This window comes from Sinocyclocheilus grahami, unplaced genomic scaffold (genome assembly GCF_001515645.1).
Source record: "Sinocyclocheilus grahami isolate Dianchi unplaced genomic scaffold, SAMN03320097.WGS_v1.1 scaffold73.1, whole genome shotgun sequence".
Taxonomy (NCBI): domain Eukaryota; kingdom Metazoa; phylum Chordata; class Actinopteri; order Cypriniformes; family Cyprinidae; genus Sinocyclocheilus; species Sinocyclocheilus grahami.
This window is the reverse complement of record NW_015505252.1, coordinates 198,724-217,267: the sequence shown is the minus strand read 5'-3', so window position 1 is coordinate 217,267 and position 18,544 is coordinate 198,724. Positions and strand designations below refer to the sequence as shown.

At 37.8% G+C, this 18,544-nt stretch overlaps 1 protein-coding gene across 1 annotated transcript in view; it reads left to right on the top strand.

Annotated features, from left to right (window-relative positions):
* Nucleotides 1–2,413: 2,413 nt before the first annotated feature.
* The window catches only part of LOC107585676 (lipoxygenase homology domain-containing protein 1-like), a 35,504-nt gene continuing 19,373 nt past the window's right edge, over nucleotides 2,414–18,544 (top strand). Inside the window, exons 1-19 of the mRNA XM_016272804.1 lie at nucleotides 2,414–2,611; nucleotides 2,972–3,062; nucleotides 5,993–6,107; nucleotides 8,755–8,835; nucleotides 8,935–9,119; nucleotides 10,122–10,220; nucleotides 10,604–10,755; nucleotides 10,858–10,981; nucleotides 11,071–11,321; nucleotides 11,414–11,549; nucleotides 12,718–12,738; nucleotides 13,983–14,137; nucleotides 14,852–15,012; nucleotides 15,704–15,780; nucleotides 15,928–16,124; nucleotides 17,160–17,352; nucleotides 17,537–17,697; nucleotides 17,811–17,987; nucleotides 18,197–18,335. Coding sequence (XP_016128290.1) covers nucleotides 2,414–2,611; nucleotides 2,972–3,062; nucleotides 5,993–6,107; nucleotides 8,755–8,835; nucleotides 8,935–9,119; nucleotides 10,122–10,220; nucleotides 10,604–10,755; nucleotides 10,858–10,981; nucleotides 11,071–11,321; nucleotides 11,414–11,549; nucleotides 12,718–12,738; nucleotides 13,983–14,137; nucleotides 14,852–15,012; nucleotides 15,704–15,780; nucleotides 15,928–16,124; nucleotides 17,160–17,352; nucleotides 17,537–17,697; nucleotides 17,811–17,987; nucleotides 18,197–18,335 — 2,713 coding nt within the window. The remainder of the gene's footprint in view (nucleotides 2,612–2,971; nucleotides 3,063–5,992; nucleotides 6,108–8,754; nucleotides 8,836–8,934; nucleotides 9,120–10,121; nucleotides 10,221–10,603; nucleotides 10,756–10,857; nucleotides 10,982–11,070; nucleotides 11,322–11,413; nucleotides 11,550–12,717; nucleotides 12,739–13,982; nucleotides 14,138–14,851; nucleotides 15,013–15,703; nucleotides 15,781–15,927; nucleotides 16,125–17,159; nucleotides 17,353–17,536; nucleotides 17,698–17,810; nucleotides 17,988–18,196; nucleotides 18,336–18,544) is intronic.

The following is an 18,544-nucleotide window of genomic DNA, read 5'->3' as shown; positions in this document are numbered from 1 at the left end:
TGGTAGTGCCTACCACCAAGACGGAGACGGTCATGGAGCTGGCACACGGCCACCCAGTGGCGGGACACCTAGGAGCCGACAATACCGTTCAGCGCATCCGGGACCGTTTTCACTGGCCCGGGTTAGAGGCCGAGGTGAAACGGTTCTGCCGTAGCTGTCCCACCTGCCAGCAGACGTCTCCGTACCGCCCTCCCCCCAGCCCGCTCATTCCACTACCCGTCATCGATGTGCCCTTCGAGCGGATCGGGGTGGATCTGGTGGGACCGCTGCCGAAGTCTGCCTGGGGACATGAGCTCATCCTGGACTATGCCACCCGGTACCCGGAAGCCATTCCACTGCGAGCGGCTTTTGGGGTTGGCGGGCTACTGCCGATGTTTCATTCCCAACTTCTCCTCTATAGCCTTACCAGGAAGGGGCAGCCGGAGAGGATAGACTGTCAGACCTTACCAGGAAGGATAGACTGTCAGACCTTACCAGACCTTACCAGGAAGGGGCAGCCGGAGAGGATAGACTGGACTCCCGAGACCGAAGCCGCCTTCCAGGCCCTCAAGACGGCCCTGACGTCCTCCCTGGTCCTGCATGCCCCAGACTTTGGCTGCCCCTTCACCCTATATACGGACGCCTCCGGCACCGGTTTAGGGGCAGTCCTCTCCCAGCTCCGGGATGGAGAGGAACACCCCATAGTTTACATCAGCCGGAAACTCTCCCCCGTGGAGACCAGGTACGCCACCCTGGAGAAAGAGGCCCTGGCCATAAAGTGGGCAGTCCTGGAGTTAAAGTATTACCTTTGGGGCCGCCGGTTCACCCTCGTCACCGACCATGCGCCCCTGCAGTAGATGTCCCGGGCGAAGGACACAAACGCCCGGATGACACAGTGGTTCCTCGCACTCCAGGACTTCTGCTTCCAAGTACAACATCGGGCTGGGGCCGATCACGGGAATGCGGACGGTCTCTCCCAGGGCTGGTCCGGTTGGGCAGGTCTGGCAGGTAACCAGAAATTCCCCCCCCGTAATACCCTCACAATGAGTTGGGTGTTTCCCCACAGGACCAGGAACGCCCCTGCCACACTGATCGCCGACGCACAACACCTGTGCGCGATGAGTGGCGCACCTGGAGCTCGTTCCCGCTGGCCTTAAAAGCCAGGAGAAGAGACACCAGCGGGAGAGCACCCCAGAGCTCCAGGCGGCATTAACGATTGTTCTCCTTATTTCACAGACTCTGAAGGCACCCAGGGAGAGGGATCTGCACCACGGCACTTCACCCCACGAGCACCATTCTGAGACGGGCACCGAGCACCAGTCATCAAGGGCACGTGTGATCAGTGTGTGGGCAAATAAATCACCCTCCGGGGCTCTTTCGACCAGTACAGAGTCTGTGTTCTCATTCACCCCGTGACAATATATATATATATATATATAAAAAACAAAAAATATATGTAATTTTTAGTCTATTTTTTTAGGCTAGTGAAAACAGAAAGAAAAGAAAAAAACATACTTTTTATCCGTGTTCAAGGGTGGACTATGACCTGACAATTACTGAACACCTTAGCAACTATCCAACACATTAGCAATGCCCTGGCAGCCACTCATAACCTTCTAACATTGCAAAAGTGAGTTGAACAGTCAAGAGAATGTAAAAATCTGTCTTTATGAGCTGTTCTTTGTGTTTATATTCACACACAAGTGTTTTAGAGCGACTTCTTCCACTTGCGTTTTCAGCCAGACGGCAATTTGCCTAAATTAGGAGCCCGATCTTCTTTACTGCCTAGGTTGGGTAAAGCATGTTAAATAGTTTGACCACGTTAATCCAGTGACACTAACTTATTTATTTGTGTTAATGAAATCACTGTTAATAATTTACAAGTGTTAGTGAAGCGTCTTTAATTATCTTTTCTGTAAGACTCCCTCTCTACTGGTGTATCTTCTTTCTCTCTCTCTCTGTCTGTCTGTCTCTTACTTGTTATAGTCTCTCTTTCTTTTCCTCCCTATGTCCTTTTTTTATTGATGTGCCTTTGAATTGTACAATGTGCATAAATGAGCATATATTTCCTTTGTCATTGTGCTTATGTATTTTTATATACATGTGCCATATATAAGTTTGTGTGCGCATATAAATGCACGCCGTGCTTTATTAAAGCGATCCCCAGACTATGAATAATAAACACTGTGAGCCCCCTCTCTGTCGCTGCATGTCCCCTCCGTTTTCATTTGCTTTCTCTCACAGATCATGTGACTACGCTGAGCACAGTAATTATTCATGAGCTCGGTGCCTGTGCGAGAGAGCCCGAGCTGAGGCCCCACTCCAGCTGCATGCAGGGGCCCATCGGCCGGCGCATGTCAAACGGCGACACCTTACACCGCAGACGGCGAGGAAACACTCACCCTCACCCCGCCACACTCTGGATAAATAAAAGATGCCCACAAAAGAGAAAAAACCGACGGAAACCGAAGGAGAGGAGAAGGAGCCAACGGCGAAAGGAAAGAGTAAGAGGGATTCAAAAACGAGACAGAAGATCTCCGAGGAGAAGACAGAAAGCACTGAGACACCTACAGAGAAGAGAAAAAAGAGCAAATCTGTGAAAGAGAAAAAGAAAAAGAAGAAAAATGAAGATGTTGAGGTGACAGAGAATGACAACGGGACGGATGAGCAGAACAATAATGAGCCCATCAGCAAAGAAAAACGGACATCAAATGAGGAACGGGAGGTAAGGAAAGAGAAGAAAAAGAAGAGTAAACCATCCGAAAGCAAAGAAGGACAAGAAGACATGGGCTCCAAGGAGAAAAGGAGCAAAGATGGCAAGAAAAAGAAGAAGTCGGCCGAGGAAGAGGAGGATGAGGATGCCGTGCAAGAGGAGGCAGAGGAAGAGGAGGATAAGAAGAAGAAGAAGAAAAAGGATAAAAAGAAAAAGAAGGGTTCCGACAGCGACGAGGAAAAGAAAGGGAAGAAAGGGAAGAAGTCAAAGGTCAAACAGGTGGATTATGCTGAGGTCTACCAGGAAGAGCTGCTGAGCTATCACACGGAGGAATCGGATGATCAAGAAGATGAATTCAACAAAAAGAAAGGTAGACTCTGGAAGAGGATTCCCCTTCTGTTCTTCTTTTTATTCTTTTCAGTCTTTTAATTGAAGTAAAGAGAAAAGTAGATCAACTGAGGTTTTCCCAAAACAGAATTTAATGCATTTATTTATTTGCCTGAGAATGAAACTTCTGTCATCATTTGTTACTCCAAACATGCTGAAAGAACATCATGCAAAACACAGCAACCATGACTTTTGAGCTTCATGAAAGCACCATAAAAGTAGCCAATGCTGAAATTTCAGAACTTGGAGAAGATTATCAATGAACAACCTCACACAAAGCTATCATACACTGAAGGAATTCAGTTCAGACGGTATATGGACTATAGTTCTATTGTGCTTTTGTTGTCCTTTTTGTAGCTTGACAGTCATGGTTTATATGAATTGTCTTCCAAAATGTCTCTTTTTGTGATTCCTTATTGGCTCTGACGGTTCTATGAAGAACCTTTAATATAGAACCCTTTGAATACACAAAAGTTTCTTCAGACTATTAAGATGTTCTTCAAACTAAAAAAGAACATTGCTGCGAAAGCCCCTTTTGGAAGCTTTATGCAGGTTCGGAACAACGTGAGGGTGGATAAGTGTCAGTTTTGTCATTTGTTGATGAACTATCCTTTTAAATGAGCAGATCGCATTTGGAGACTTGGTTAAGTGTAAAGCCACAGCACCCGACCTACTGTCTGTCTTCTGGGGATGAGCTGTTTTTCTCTCTCTCTCTCTCACTGCGTCTGCCCATCTCTTTCTCTGCTTTCACTCTCAGTCAGGCACCCCCTCTTCTCGGTTTCTCTCAGGTTGGATTTCTTTTAACCCTGGAACATCTCTTAATTGATTACTTGAACATTGGAGAAAGCTGAAATAGACAAAAGAGGAATGGAGCAGAAATAAAGATTCTTCAGTGGAGATGCTATACACTCTTAATATAAAGCTTATTGGCATCAGTGGTTCCATGAAGAACCTTCAACATCCATAAAACCTTTCCAATGCACAAAAGGTTCTTTATAGTGGAAAGAGATTATTTAGATGTTTAAAATGTTCTTCACATAAAAAATGGGTTCTTTTAAGAACTCTTCACTGAAAGGTTCTTTGGGGAACCAAAAATTCTTCTTCTGTGGCATCGCTGTGAAACCAACCTTTTGGAATCTTTATTTTTAAGAGTTTATGTATTAAACATTTTCTTGTTGTTCTGCTTACTATTCTAATTGGAATTTTATGTTTCAGAGTGTCTGATATGTTTAACTGATTTGCAGTAAAATTCTGATCATTCCATTAACGTCCAGTCAGAGAACCTTCCGGATTTCACATTGGCAGGCGGCTCTAGAGGTCTCTGATTGGCACAGCAGAGGTGTGTTGTCCTGGCAGCAGGGTATTATGAGAGAATGGTGGCGGGCACCGGGCCAATAGTGGATTTGAATCAGACGGGCACCTCTCTATGGCCTGAAACATTACACTCTAATTGGCCATTTCATGGAACCATCAAAACCTCATTCAGCGAGATGGATGTCATGCTGTCAGGTTCAGTCGGACGTAGCACGTCGGGGTGGACGTTATCGCTTAGGACTGATCCAGGGTATTACCCTGGCTGATCAAAAAAATAATAAATAAATAAAACCTGCAAAGCTGGTTTATGATCATTTGCAGTATATGTATAGGCCAGGGGTGGCGAACTCCGGTCCTGGAGAGCCGCAGCCCTGCAGAGTTCAGCTCCAACCCTAATTAAAACTCACCTGCCTGTAGCTTTCTAGTAACCCTTCAGATCTTGATTAGCTTGTTCAGGTGTGTTTGATTAGGGTTGAAGCAAAACTCTGCAGGGCTGCGGCTCTCCAGGACCGACGTTCGCCACCCCTGGTATAGGCCCTCTCTCTCTCTCTCTCTCTCTTTCTCTCTCTCTCTATATATATATATGTATATGTGTGTGTGTGGCAATGTTTAATCGCGATTAATTGCATCCAAAATAAAAGTTTTTTGTGTACATAATATATGTGTATGTACTGTGTATATTTATGTATATATAAATACACACACATGCATGTATATATATATAGATATTGTTTTAGATTTATTTATGGGCTTTTTATGCCTTTATTAGGAAAGGACAGTGTAGAGTAGACAGGAAAGCATTGGGCAAAGAGAGAGGGGAGCAGGATCGGCAAAAGACCACGAGCCGGGATTTGAACTTGGGTCGCCGTGAGCGCAGTTGCGCTGTATGTCGGCGCACTAACCAATTCCGACTAACCGATAATGATTCAACCGGTAACTTATAGGTTGATTTTTTTTGATCGATTCCTTAAGTGAACCGGTTCATAAAAGTCATTTGTTAATGAATCAAAGTACACTAGTCATGCTGTATGTGTTGAGAAGAGCTGGGAGGACATTATAATAGGAACATTTGTTTGAATAACCTATAAAATACATTATGAGCTCTCCTAATTTTAAAGAACTATACAGCAACTTCGTACAGGGTTATTTTCTGAAATTAGAGCACAAGGATATCACAACAATTGACCTATATTGATTGGTTACACTCAAATGGTGTCCAGTCTCTGAATCCCATTTCAGGGGGCCTGAAACTTAAACTTTCAGGGAGTTTAAAAGAAACTTAACATGTTCCAAATGAACCCTGTTTGAACGTTACTTCTAGACACGCTGCTCCTCAGGTTCAGACATAGGTCACATGGTGAGCATCAGGGCCATGTCGTACTCTCACTCCGTTAACATGGCTAAGTTACAGAGATATTGCTTACAGCAATTAAGCTTATACAAACGTGGGTGAGCTTAGAATAGCAGGTTGTTGGGTTACACGGGATATACCTGAGCACTCTGCATTTGAGACTACAACCCTTCTAATGTTATGCAAATGAAAACAAGATGCCTTCTTTTGCGGAGGGTCAGATATAATTGGTTCTCGTTTCTCCTCAGTGTACGAGGCGGTGACTGTCACAGGTGATGTTAAAGGCGCTGGGACTGATGCTAATGTGTTCATCACCTTGTATGGAGAGTTTGGAGTGACTCCCAAAGTTCACCTGGCCAGCAAGTAAGTTATGCTTCAATCCTGCATCTCTACATGACAATGTTAATCTTGAGCGTTTCCAGATGCATATTGACTGCAAATTATTATTTGTCATTATTAGTATTAGTATTTTCTAGTGCTGTCAAATGATTAATCATGATTAACCCAAAATAAAATCCGCATCCAAAATAAAAGTTTTTGTTTACGTAATATATGTCTGTGTACTGTGTATATATATTATATCTTAAATATATTTATATATAATATAAATTATATGAATATAAATATATACATGTAAATAATTATTTTCTAAGTATATACTGTATGTGTGTGTATTTATATATGCATAATAAATATACACAGTACACACATATATTCTGTAAACAAAAACTTTTATATTGGATGCGATTAATTGTTTGACAGCACTAGTATTTTCATAATTTATAATTGCAGCTTAATCAAATTGGTTTAATGCATATCAAGTTATGTTTACTAACTACTTCAAATTGTTTTTTGTAGGGATGCACGATATTGGATTTTTGCCGATATCCGATATGCCGATATTTTTCAACTCATTTTGGCCAATGGCCGTTGCCAATACCGATACCGATATATTTCCTTTTGTTTGGAAACATAACCAAGTCTCTCCTGTGTGAAAATTCTAAGCAAATTATTTTTTAATTTTGAATGATTTTGAATCAATGTCGATATTTACATTTAATGTCGTTATCGGCCGATTCCGATATGGGTCCGATAATATCGTGCAAAAATAGTTTTTTGTTCTCAACTTTTTCCAAGTGTGAGCTGAATTTTCTAGTATTTTTGAGGTAAAACTTTAAAGGAACAGTTCACTCAACAATGAAAATGTGTTGCCATCCAAAATATAGAGGTGTTTGATATTCATCAGAAAAGATTTGGAGAAATTTAGCTTTACATCACTTGCTCACCAGTGAATCCTTTATGATTATTATTAGTGTGTTTGACAGGATTATGTCTACTTCAAAACGTTATGTTTACTTCTGTTTCAAAGGAAATCCTACACTGATTTCAGTATAGTGCAGAATAACTAGGAATTTCTGTGGATTTTGACAGGACAGTGCATATATGTCATGTTAATTCTATAATTCTGTATTCTTCTCTAATCTACAGCACAGAAAAGAGGTATAACTTTAACATGGCCAGTTCATCTGCTCGTGTGTGGCCGTGCATTGCTTTTTGCACACAATGCTGTACAAGAGAACGTCCTGTGTGCTTTGACCATGACATTCACACCATCACATCTTTGGGAAATAGATATTGTTTGCTTAGTTGGGCTGTACGATTATTCATGACATGAATTTTAATCACGCTTGGCTCATCCATTGCACACAATGCCATGGTGAAGCACAGGTTATATGCTCTCCTCTGTACAGCATCACCACGGACATTCATCTGAAGGTGAAGAGATTCATGTGACGTTCTCATTGAACCAATGAGAGGCTACAGTCATATGACATCACTTCCTTTTGTGAGAAAACATGAGAAGTTTACACATCTGATCACCGCAAACAGGTAGGCTACTCATAGAAATCTCCACACATACATAATGTCCCATGTATGCGTGTTGATTTTTTATGAGTACAAAGAGAGACCCTTAAAACTCTCCCTACAGTAATCAATCGTCCTGATCAGCGCTGGAGCAAATGATTCAGAAATTAATTACTAATGAGAGAGTTTTTACTTGCTAAGATGAACGTCCAAATTGTTAATGTTGCATAATGACTCATAAAACATTACAAATGCAGTAAAAAGTTCAGAAATGGAAATCAGATTTAGATTAGAAGAAAATTGCATGAACAATTCATAAGCAAGACTCCAGTAGACTAACTTTATTCATAAATCATTCGGAAGCTTAGTTTGTATGTCTCAAAATGAATGATTTTACAACCTATTTGATAAATATTGTATATTTGGGTAGTTGGGTGCATCTCACAAAACTGGTCAAGGACATGTCTGGGTTCAATTTCGCCTCATTTGACCCTTTTCACACCCCAGGTTTCTCAGAAGTGGAAGTTTATATTTTTAAGCTTTTTAAAGATTTTTTTGCATTGTGACATAATTTTCATGACATGTTTTCGTGGGATTCATCCAGTTAGGGAAAGACTCTTCTATTAGGTAGATCTATTCAGTAACTCCTCCTCAGAGAGTTTCAGCAGAATAGAACAGAAATGTTTTTGGACTTGAATTCTGTCCGACATTTAGAATGCAACATTTTGGAATCGAGATGATATTTAACGGAATCTCTGAATTTGTCTAAATGTCATCATTTCCAAAGTTTGCTGGTGCGGTTTTAGTGTGCTGATCTCAGATGAGATGTGTGTTGGTTTCTCCGCATCGATAAGTCTGTGTGTATGTGTGTGAGAAATTTGGCAGTGTGAGTGGGATGTGTAATTCATACTGGGTGATTTTTAATTCATGCATTTCGCATTTTGATTAGAGAGATGCTTTTGCCGAAGCCAACGCAAGAGACCGTAGAGCGATATGTGGGTCATTGATAATGACAGATGGTTCTTTCTCATAAACACACACTCCTGCATTGTCATTTTTAGATGTCGGTGCATTAGAAAGTTTGAGTGTCACAGTAAATCGTTTAGTTTGAGCCTATTCACAGATTGATTTCTGTTCATTTCAGGAGCAGAACAGCCTTTGAAAAGAACAAGACTGACGTCTTTCGGATCAAAACACACAATGTTGGGCCAATAAAGAAAATTAGGTACATATACGTCTGTATACATCCAAGAGTAACTACCTTAAAGGCAAGTCTTGAAGGTTTCAGCAATATATGTCTTGTGATGTACTTCCTGTAATGCAGAATCGAGCATGATAACACGGGCATGAGTGCCAGTTGGTTCCTGGACCGGGTTATTGTGACTGACATGAACAGGCCACACCTCCGATTCTTTTATGCCTGCAACAATAGGCTGAGCAGAGATGAGGGGGACGGACTTACTGTCCGATATCTGTTGGGTAGCCTGAACCCCATGGACATTCCAAAACGTATGTTGTATGCTTGCAAAACAGAGAGCAAATAAACAAATCACATTACTTTTTTATTTTATTTCATTTTATTTTGTTTTATCACTTGAAAAAGGTGACACAAATCTAGTCAAAAATGTTCATTTTCTAGAACAATTTTAGATTTTTTTTTTTGTTATAAATTATAAATGTCTTGCAAGTATAAAACATGATATTAGGTTAAACCGTTATTTTATTTTATTATTTTTTATTTTATTTTATCACTTGCAAAATGTGACACATCTAGTCAAACTTTTCATTGGCTAGAACAATTTTAGATTTTTTTGTTGTTGTTATAAATGATATATGTCTTGCAAGTATAAAACATGATATTAGGTTAAACCGTTATTTTATTTTTTTTGCCATGAATATGTTTAAACTTTGATTGCCTAGAACATATTTTTTAATTAGACACATTTTTTACAATTATTAAACATTTAGCATTTAGTCATACACACATTAACACTACATAAATAACACATGTGTATTGCATGACACACTGTAATTTTCCCATAGAGATCTGTAGCATAAGTAAAGAACCTCAAACAAGATACTACAACTCTCAAATAAAAACACTACTAATAAAAAACTACATGCAACCTACAGATATACTTCACGTCTTATTCCATATAACCCATAGATAACATCACATAGGTCATATGATCATGATCATAGATGATGCATGCATACAAGCATCACCAGACTCAGGTTGCATACAAAGGATTAGGAGAAATTTAGTAGTAGAGTAGAGTTTCAGATGGAGATCACAATATCACCAGTCCAACATTCCCAGATACCGCTGACAATATAACATTACATCCCACAGATAGGAGAAAGACTAGATGTAGAAGCTGTTTCTGAGAAAGAGCTCACTGGTGGTTTTAATGATAGATAATGGTCAAAAATACATGGTGCATGCAAAAAATAAAATTTTAGGATTTTGTCCAGAAAATGTGTTAATGTGTGTCTGTTCATATATTGCAGAGAACAAGTACATAGCCAGTGTCTTCACAATGGATGCTAAAGGCAGTGGGACCGACGCTGATGTCTACCTCAATATTTTTGGAGAGTTTGGGGATACAGGTCAGTAAAACCAGTCAATGTTTCTGTGTGTGCTATTTTATGTTGTAAAAAAAAACACACATAGGTCAAACTTGAATTGCCTAGAACATTTAAAATTATTATTAGATATATTTTTTACAATTATAAAACATGCTTTTATGTTAAACCGTTATTTTATTTTATTTTACCACCTGAAAAATGTGCCATGAATCTAGCTACACTTTTGATTGCCTAGAACATTAAATTTTTTAATTCGACATACAGTATTTCTTACAATTACAATACTCATTTATTTATTTTTAATTACACACATTTCTTACAATTTTCAGTACTAAATACAGTCAGTGTATCTATGTGTAGGTGTTAGTTTTTTATGTTGCACTGCCTTGGTGTGATGTTCGCAGGAGAACGGAAGCTGGTCAGCGATGGAAAGGACAATTTTGAGCGCGGTAATGAAGACAAATTCACCATCGAAGCACCAAATCTTGGCAGACTTCGAAAAATCACCATCGGACATAACAACAAGGGGTCGTCTGCTGGCTGGGCGTGTGATAAAGTACACAAACGCACTTTTCATCTAAAACCTTCATAAAGAATATCTTTGTCTCTGTCCTCTGTGATTAATATGATGTCTTTGTGTTATGGGGATGTGTTTTAGGTTGTAGTAGATGACATGGGGAATAAGGAGGTTTATGAGTTTCCTGTCAATGCCTGGTTTGACATCTCAGAAGGGGACGGCAAAATACAAAGAGATGTGCTTGCCGGAGCCACGCAGCCAATGGGTAAGAGCAAGCATGCGTGCTTGTTTATTAGAATAAATGCACTTGATTAAAACATACTTGGATTTGTTTGTTTGTGTATGTGCGTGTAGCGATTGTGTATAACGTACAGGTGATGACGGGTGATATTCGTGGAGCCGGAACTAACTCTAAGATCCACTTCGTCATGCACGGGCGTAAGGGTATTAAGAACAGTGGTAAGTTGTTCCTGGAGGGCGGCACGTTTGAGCGTGCTCAGATCGACATCTTTAACGTCGAGCTGCTGGAGCTGCTCAGCCCGCTCAGCAGAGTCACGATCGGACACGACAACGCTGGAATCAGCTGCGGCTGGTATTGCGAAAAGGTGTGTGTCGGGGCTATAAGGTGTTTTGAAGCTTTCATTACTTATTCATACATACAGCGTGTGATCTGTCGCTTTCTTTCTCTCTCACACAGGTGACGGTATACTGCCCGTTCACAGGTTTAGAGCAGGTATTTCCCTGCGGCAGGTGGTTGGATGAAGATGATGGTGATGGACTGGTGGAGCGAGAACTGTATGAGATGGTCTCACTCAGACAGAAAAAGCAAAAGAGTGAGCAAATTATCAAACTATCAGGGGTAATGTTCACTAAACATGCTGTATTGCAGTGTAATGACCTGCATCTTGTTCGCTAACCACCTACAGTCCAGTGTAACCTGACACTAAATGTGCAGAAATAGTGCTGCATTGTATTTAAAGGAATGGTTCACCCAAAAATGAAAATCTGTCATTAATTACTCGCCCTCATGTCGTTCCAAACCCGTAAGACCTCGGTAGCTTCACAAAATGTAGCCACTGATGTCACATGGACGGTTTTACCGATGTTCTTGCTATGTTTCTGGACCTGGGAACATTTCAGTTGTGCTGCTGTCTGTGGAGGGTCAGAAAGCTCTCGGATTTCATCAAAAATATCTTAATTTGCATTTCGAGGATGAACGGAGGTCTTACGGGTTTGGGCGAACTAACCCTTTTAGCCAAATTGAAAAGTTATTGTCATGCTTTTAGTTGACACAAAAATAGTAAAATCGATAGTAAAATAAAATGATTTTCTTAAAAAAAAAAATCAATGATAAATAATGTCCATAAAACATTAAATCAATAATAAAAATAAAATAAAAAATTATAAAAGGGGTTAACATCAATATTAAAGAAATATATATTCATAACAGCAATAAAATCAACAAGAAAATAAAGGTATGTTCATAAAAAGTAATAAAATCAACAATAAAATATATTGAAATGAAAATAACATCAATGATAGAATATGTCTATAATATTAGTCATAAAAATAATAAATACTATTAAAATACCATTCATAAAAAATAACAACAATAATATAATTATAAGAAATATTAAAATCAATGATAAAAAATCAATCATTGAAATAATAAAATACAATTCTATGAATAATTAATGATGAAATCAGTAATAAAATACAATTATATTTATAAAACAATAACATAAATGATACAGTTCTATTAATAAAAATAATAACAATCAATAATCAAATAGTTATATTCATAAAAATGATCAAATCTGTATTAAATTAAAATTATATTCATAGAAATAATGACATCAATGATACATCTTAATGCAAATAATAACATCAATAATAAAATTAAATTCTATTCGCAAAAAAATGATAACATTTCAAAGTAATGTTGAATTGACTCTTACACCATCGTGACACACAAGTTGTGTTTGTGTGTGTGTTTCTCAGAATTCCCCTGGTCTCTCAAGTGTTTCTTTTATAGCACTTTATCTATTTGTGTCAATAGACTTCAATTACAATACATATTTTTAAAGGGGTCATATGATCATTATTTGGTGTATTTGGTGTAACAGAATATGTTGACATGCTTTAATGTTCAAAAAACACATTATTTTTCAAATACTGTACATTATTGTAGGTCCTCTATGCCCCGCCTCTCTCAAACGCTTCGTATTCTACAAAGTCCCTTCTTCCGACAAGCGCAGTCTGCTCTGATTGGCCAGCTGACCCAGTGCATTGTGATGAGCCATAAATCTCCACTTCAGTAGCACTTACACACACCAAACTTTTTTTATTCCTGTATATATTCTGAAGGTTTTTACAGAGCGATTTGTTCATATATCATTTTCTTGATTACATACAACATTTTATTTCCCCCAAAATTGTGAAAATATATTGTTTTCTGGCTGTTCAAAGTATTTTTTGAATTATGGAGTGACAAAAAGAGATACCCCAAATTCCCTCTGTAAAAACATTCGCCTCTAATATGTAAAAAAAAAAAAGAATTTTGAAACGGACTTCATCCAGTGTTCAGATTTTGTACTAGAAATGTATGCAAATTAGCGCATATTTCATTAAATAATACCTAATTTGCACATTTAAACATAACATTTTACAAAACTTGTAAAACAAAAAATGTTTGCAATTATCAATGTAATCAATCAACTGATAATTAGTAGTTAATTTTTTTACCCTATTCACCTGCAGTGTCTCGCCTTGTGTCACAAAATGTTTTCTTCATTTATGTGCTTTGGACTAAGATATAATCCCAAACTCAGTCATGCATTATATTAGTAGCTGACCGTAAGAAAAAACAATTTTACAAAGAAAAAGATTTGTTTGATTTTTTTTATATTACTATTTATATGTGACCCTGGACCACAAAACTAGTCATAAGGGTCGATTTTTGGATAGGACGATATTTGAAAATCTGGAATCTAAATATTGAGAAAATCGCCTTTAAAGTTGTCCAAATGAAGTTCTTAGCAATGCATATTAATAATCAAAAATTAAGTTTTGATATATTTACGGTAGGAAATTTACAAAATATCTTCATCGAACATGATCTTTTTACATTTTTGGCATAAAAGAAAAATCGATAATTTTGACCCATACAATGTATTGTTGGCTATTGCTACAAACATACCTGTGCAACTTATGAGTGATTTTCTGCTCCAGGGTCACATATATGTTTTTTTATTGCTGTTTAATAGTTATTAAATATCGTGTGACGATTTGCACGGGAAACATCAGTGGAAGTGGGACAGATGCCAGTGTTTATTCAAACATCATTGGTGACTTGGGAGACACTGGAGAGCGTCTGATGTTCATGAGCCAAAACAACGCTAACAAGTTTGAGAAAGGAAACGTGAGTAATGACATTTGACATGCTGGCATGAAACATGTGCATGGATTCCACAAAAATATTAAGAAGCATAGCTGTTTTCAACATTGATAATAATTACAAATGCTTCTTAAGCAGCAAATCGGCATGTTAGAATGATTTCTGAAGGGTCATGTGATTCATCTCAGGAATAAATTATATTTCAAAATATAGTAAAATAGAAAAAAATGGTTTTTATTGTATTTTTTAACATTTAAAGGCAGCCTTAATTTAATTTATATGTAAATAAATAGCCTCATTATATCAGAGATGACAACCGAATGGCACTTGATGAATGAAACATGCAAAATAATTGTCATATGACAACAATCTACTACTGTTTAAAATATTTATTGCTGAATAATTTGTACTGTTTACATAAAGTTGTATGCAACATTGCTGTCACGTGACCTCATTAAAGTCAGTGTGAGATGTCCAGCTTTCAACCTAAAATGCAATGTTTTTTTCACATTTCTAAAATGTCTATACCCTATAATGTATAACTATACTACCCTATAATGTCTTAACTTTTGGTAATCTGATTAAATAATGAGTGGCTGGAGATGTTATATCCGGTTCATTCTGAAAAGGAAATCTAAAAATAAACACATTGCATTGTGGGATACAGAACCCTGTATATATGTGCATAATATACGTACTTCATACTGCAGAAGTAGTATGTGTTAACTCTTTTCTCAGCATGATGAGTTCCTGGTAGAGGCGGTCACACTGGGACAGATCAAGAGGGTTCGGATTGGTCATGACGGACGAGGCGGAGGATGTGGTTGGTTCCTGGATAAGGTGATGATCAGAGAGGAGGGGCAACCTGAGGCGTCATCCATCGAGTTCCCATGTTACAGGCAAGGCAATCTAACAAACATTAGCTTGTGTGCTAAAGCATATTTCAAACTCACTTGTTGTCAGTATAAGTACGTACATACAGTGGTGTGAAAAAGTGTTGGCCCCCGTCCTGTTTTTTTATTTTTTGCATATTTGTCACACTTAAAAGATTCAGATCATCAAACAAATTTTAATATTACACAAAGATAATGCAAGTAAATACAAAATGCAGTTTTTAAATGATTATTTATTTTATTAAGGGAAAAAAAGCTAATTGCAGTTCTTTCAATTAATTTTTCATGTAGGGCCATGCAGGTTTGGACAGCTTTTTTCCCTTAATAAATGAAATCATTATTTAAAAAATGCATTTTGTATTTACTTGCATTATCTTTGTGTAATATTTAAATTTGTTTGATGATCTGAAACATTAAAGTGTGAAAAACATGCAAAAAAATAAGAAATCAGGAAGGGGGCAAACAGTTTTTCACACCACTGTATATGTGCGCGTGTCTGGCCAGGTAAAGAACATGAGAGAGTGATGTTTAAGTCAATTATGTAGTTGAGAAAACTGACTCTGGTTACTAATGGACACTAATGAGTGCAGAGGAAACCCTACCTACATCAACAAGAGAGCTCAGCTACACACACACCTATAACACACACACTCATCCTGCACATTCCCATACTGTATCTCTCTCTGTCTCATCTCAGGTGGCTGGATCGTAATGAAGACGACGGGCAGATTTTGAGAGAGTTAGTCCCTACTGATGATGGTCAACGTTTGTTCAGTCAGTGAACGCACACATACAAACAAACATTATCACATACAAAAAAGTTAAATGTATGCAACAATGAAACAAAACGTACTTTGTATTTCTGTGTACATAAATATAGGCTAGATACAATAGGTTTTGACGTGTGTGTTTTTGTTCCAGCTGTTGATTATCACATTGCTATAAAGACAGGCAGTATTAATGGTGCCAGCTCAGATTCGAAGGTGTTCGTAAAGCTGTACGGAGAGAAAAACGACACCAACAAGATGCTGCTGGTCGTCTCCGATAACGACCTGGGGAACTATTTTGAGACAGGACAGACGGACATCTTCACCATAGAGACCTTTGACATTGGCAAGGTATGCTACCTGTTCATGTTCAGCAAATTTACCCAGTTTAAAGTTAAAATTGTATTCTATTCTATTCTATTCTGTTCTGTTCTGTTCTGTTCTGTTCATCTTCTTCGAATTTGTTCTGTTTACATTTGTTCTATTGTGTTTGTTCTGTTGTTCAAATTCACTCTATTCTGTTGAACTAATTCTATTCTCTTGTATTCTGTTCTATTCTTTCTAATGTATATATTTGTTATATTGTTTTCTGTAGTTTACATATGTTATATTGCATTCTATTCTGTTCAAATGAACTATTCTGTTCAAATTAACTCTATTCTGTTAAACCCATTCTATTCTGTTCTGTTCTGTTCTTTATAATGTTAGAATTTGTTATATTTTGTACTGTTGTGTTGGTAGATTTGTTCTATTGTGTTATGTTGTTCAAACTCACTATATTCTGTTAAACTCATTCTATTCCATTCTACTGTATTCTATACTTGTTAAATTTTTTTCTACTTTGTTCTTTTGTTTACATTTGTACTATGTTCTGTTCTGTTGTTCATATTATTTTGTTAAACCCATTCTGTTTTGTTGTGTTCTGTTCTATTCTATTCTATTCTTTCTAATGTTTAAATTTGTTCTATTTAGTTATTTTTTACATTTGTTCTATTATGTTTAGTGCAACTCATTCTATTCTATTCTATTCTATTCTAATGTTCAATTTTATTCTATTTGGTTCTGTTGTCCACATTTGTTCTCTTTTATTGTGTTGTTCAAATTAACTCTATTCTGATAAATTCTGTTCTATTCTATTTTCTCAGGATAGGTACATACTAGGAATGGCAAATGTAAAAAATTCAACTACTATCAAATGTCACTAGAAATCCTGTCAAATGATGTGGATGCTCACATTATAAAATATGATGTATATAATACATACTGTAAACATTCTTCATGCATTTGTACATAACATTTATACTCGCATTCATCTCAAATGGAACAAATGTGCCAAATGTGCGTACTTACTGTGACTCCCCTCCGCTCTCTGGGAGGGTCCTGTAGATAAACAGGTTGCTGATTGGCCACACTAACGAGGGTCTGCAAGCCGGTTGGTACCTGGACAGCGTTCAGATCTGGGTGCCGGTGCACGGGGTGCAGTACATGTTCCCCATTCACCGCTGGCTCTGTAAGGACGAGGCTGATGGGAAGGTGGAGGTGGAAATCTATCCAAGTGAGATGCTGGAGATTGAGAAATGTATGTATTTCACAATTTTACATTTGATAAAGGCAGTTCTTGCATTCCCTGGGAATCATACCCATGACGTTGGTGTTGTAGTCACCATGCTTTTTCAATATATGCACAGAAAAAATTTGACTTCATGTTGAAATCCAGCTACTGTGAACTAAAAATGATCAATCATTGTTTTTCTAATCGACAGTGATCAATTATGAAGTTACCGTGGTGACAGGAGACGTGTGGACCGGAGGGACAGATGCGAACGTCTTCCTGCAGATTTACGGTGAGGAGGGAAAAACCGAACTAATACAGCTGAAGAGCCGATCCAACAACTTTGAGAGAGGAACCACTGAGATCTTTAGGGTGAGTTAATGGAGTTGTAGATGAAAATCCTACTCTATATTTTAAAAGCTGTGACGTTTCTGGAATCCGGTTGTTTGTTTCTGAAGAGATGCATTTTCATTGGTTGATTTAAGATCGAGGGCCTAGATGTGGGACGGGTCTATAAGATCCGAATCGGCCATGACAGCTCGGGAATAGGGGCTGGATGGTTCTTGGAGAAAGTGGACGTTAAACGGCTGGTCATGGCAATGGTGAAACCAGAGAAGAAAGAGGAGGACAAGAAAGACAAAAAGAAGAAAAAGAAGAAAAAGGTTTGGCAGTTAGGTCTTTGCTTTTGAAACAAAAAGCGTATTTTCTTGATTTAAACCTTAATTTAGAATTGATTTAGTCTAGTCCAGCAACTAAATGTTCAATACTGAGAGTGACCAAATTGAACATTTTCAGAATGAGCAATTGAAAAACTAATACTGATTGACCACTATTTAAATATTTATTTTTACACCCATCTAATCATCTCTAGGAGGAAGAAGAATCCCCAGGTGAACTGAAGGAGATTGTTCGAACTTTCAGTTTCCCATGTGGCCGATGGCTCGCTCGTGATGAAGAGGATGGAGAGATACTCGTGGAGCTGCGTGCTGAGGATTATGAAGATCTGGAGGGTATAGAGAGAGATTCAATCCTTCACAACCAAAAAGTATATATAAAAAACAATGAATTTTAAATAAATGCTTTTTTAGGAAAATGAATCGTTTATTTAAAATGTACAACGTAATAAATTTACATTTATTTATTAATAATTAATTAATTGATATATATATATATATATATATATATATATATATATATATATATATATATATATAAAATA